This window comes from Ipomoea nil, unplaced genomic scaffold, assembly GCF_001879475.1.
Source record: "Ipomoea nil cultivar Tokyo-kokei standard unplaced genomic scaffold, Asagao_1.1 scaffold1956, whole genome shotgun sequence".
Taxonomy (NCBI): Eukaryota; Viridiplantae; Streptophyta; class Magnoliopsida; order Solanales; family Convolvulaceae; genus Ipomoea; species Ipomoea nil.
In genome coordinates, this window is record NW_017618384.1 from 379,483 (window position 1) to 381,098 (window position 1,616).

At 41.5% G+C, this 1,616-nt stretch overlaps 1 protein-coding gene across 1 annotated transcript; it reads left to right on the plus strand.

Moving 5' to 3' along the window:
• The first annotated feature begins 391 nt into the window (after positions 1–391).
• On the plus strand, positions 392–1,190 carry LOC109146982. The gene has a single exon (XM_019294630.1). The coding sequence runs from the start codon at positions 594–596 to the stop codon at positions 1,188–1,190; it is 597 nt and encodes a 198-aa protein (XP_019150175.1). The 5' UTR covers positions 392–593.
• The last annotated feature ends 426 nt before the right edge of the window (positions 1,191–1,616 follow it).

The following is a 1,616-nucleotide window of genomic DNA, read 5'->3' on the forward strand; positions in this document are numbered from 1 at the left end:
AATTTTCTTCTTATTTCTGTTTCAATTCGGTAAACATAAAAGCTGCGGAAAATTTCTCAAAATTTTCAAATTGTTCTCTGCATAGAGATGAATGAGCAATCTGCATGGATGATGAATCAACAGCAACAGCAGCAGATGATGAGTATGAGCCAGAGCCAAATGATGGGGATGAATTCGCATCCGCAGTTACAGCAGCCGCCGGTGATGAACCGTAGCTACGGGATGTGGCCACAGGCGCCGCCGCCTCCGCCTCAGGGGAAGCAATCGAAACCACTGCGACCACGGAGTAATTGGAAGGGTAAGAAAATGAATAAGATTGACAAGAGAATGGATGGAGGCAAAGGAATGAGAAGTCGATGCTCATCGGTACTAAAAAGAAGACCCGGAGATTTTTCCCTAAATAGAAGTTTCATAATTTGAATAATAATAATAACAACAATAGGGATGCATCATTTTCTCCTCGGAATACAACATCATTTATTATCAGGGCAAAGAAGAGTGGTGGGATTGCTTCATTAGTCTCCCCATATCCTGTGACACCGGCTGTGCTTCCAACACCTAATTTCTCCCCATCAAGGGAAGTTGTGGTGGATATGGCTAAGGAGGAGTGGGGATTGGATGGATATGGATCAATGAAGGGTTTGATTAGACTGAGATCTCCTGGTGAGGAGTTAGAACCCCATGAACATGAGGATGAAGAGGATGGAGAGTCTAGTGAGAGTGATGTGGAGGAACATGTTGAGATAGAAAGAAGGTTGGACCATGACTTGAGCTGTTTTGAGATGATTTATCCAAACCATAGTGCAGACTACAACAACGTTTTGGAGAACTTAATTCTCAAGGAGAGTTTGTTCTTGATAGAGAGAGAGTTGGGTGATCTGAGGAGGGGATTGCAGAGTCTTGAGAGGCAGAATAATGGAGAAGCAGTGGCAAATGAATCTGATAGTGAAACTGTAGATAACAATGTTGAAATCGTTGTAATGGAGAAGCAGTGGCAAATCGTTGCAGAAAGCAAGCACAAGAAGAGTGACAGGGATTTGCAAGAGAAAGAAGACAAGAAGCATCAGGATGTTGACATGAAGGAAGTCAGTGCTAGACTCATTGTTGAGAATGATGAACTCTCTTTTGTTGATGTTAGTATGTATCAAGGATCAGAGGCTTCTCACATGGATGATGAGATGAATGTGTAGATGCAATTTAAGAATTGAAATGAATGATCAGAGGAGAGCATTTGCGAGGGTGACTTGTCTAAGTGTCCCGCGTTAATGTAAGTCTCTTCTCTGAGAGTAATCTCTTTTCATGGCATCATTTATAATTCACAGTCTAGATAATGCATTTCAAGTATATAACGTTAGACTAAAATATCACATGCATCATTATAATATGTGATAATAGGATTGACTAACCTCCAGCCATAGTTCTTGATACGGTTGAGCGATCCGGACTGCTGCAGAGATAATGACTATTTTGTCTCTCACTTTACTCAGCTCTCTCTGGATGGTGTATGAGGTATGTAATGTGAGCAGTGAGAGGAATAGTGACCTTATATAACCACTGGCCATCATTGTGGTTGATTGTCTTTAGGTCTCCTAAACCCTAACTAGACTCCTAATCAT

Bases quoted from the DNA above. Each gene is read 5' to 3' on its own strand.
- LOC109146982 (XM_019294630.1), top strand. From the start codon at position 594: ATGGCTAAGGAGGAGTGGGGATTGGATGGATATGGATCAATGAAGGGT.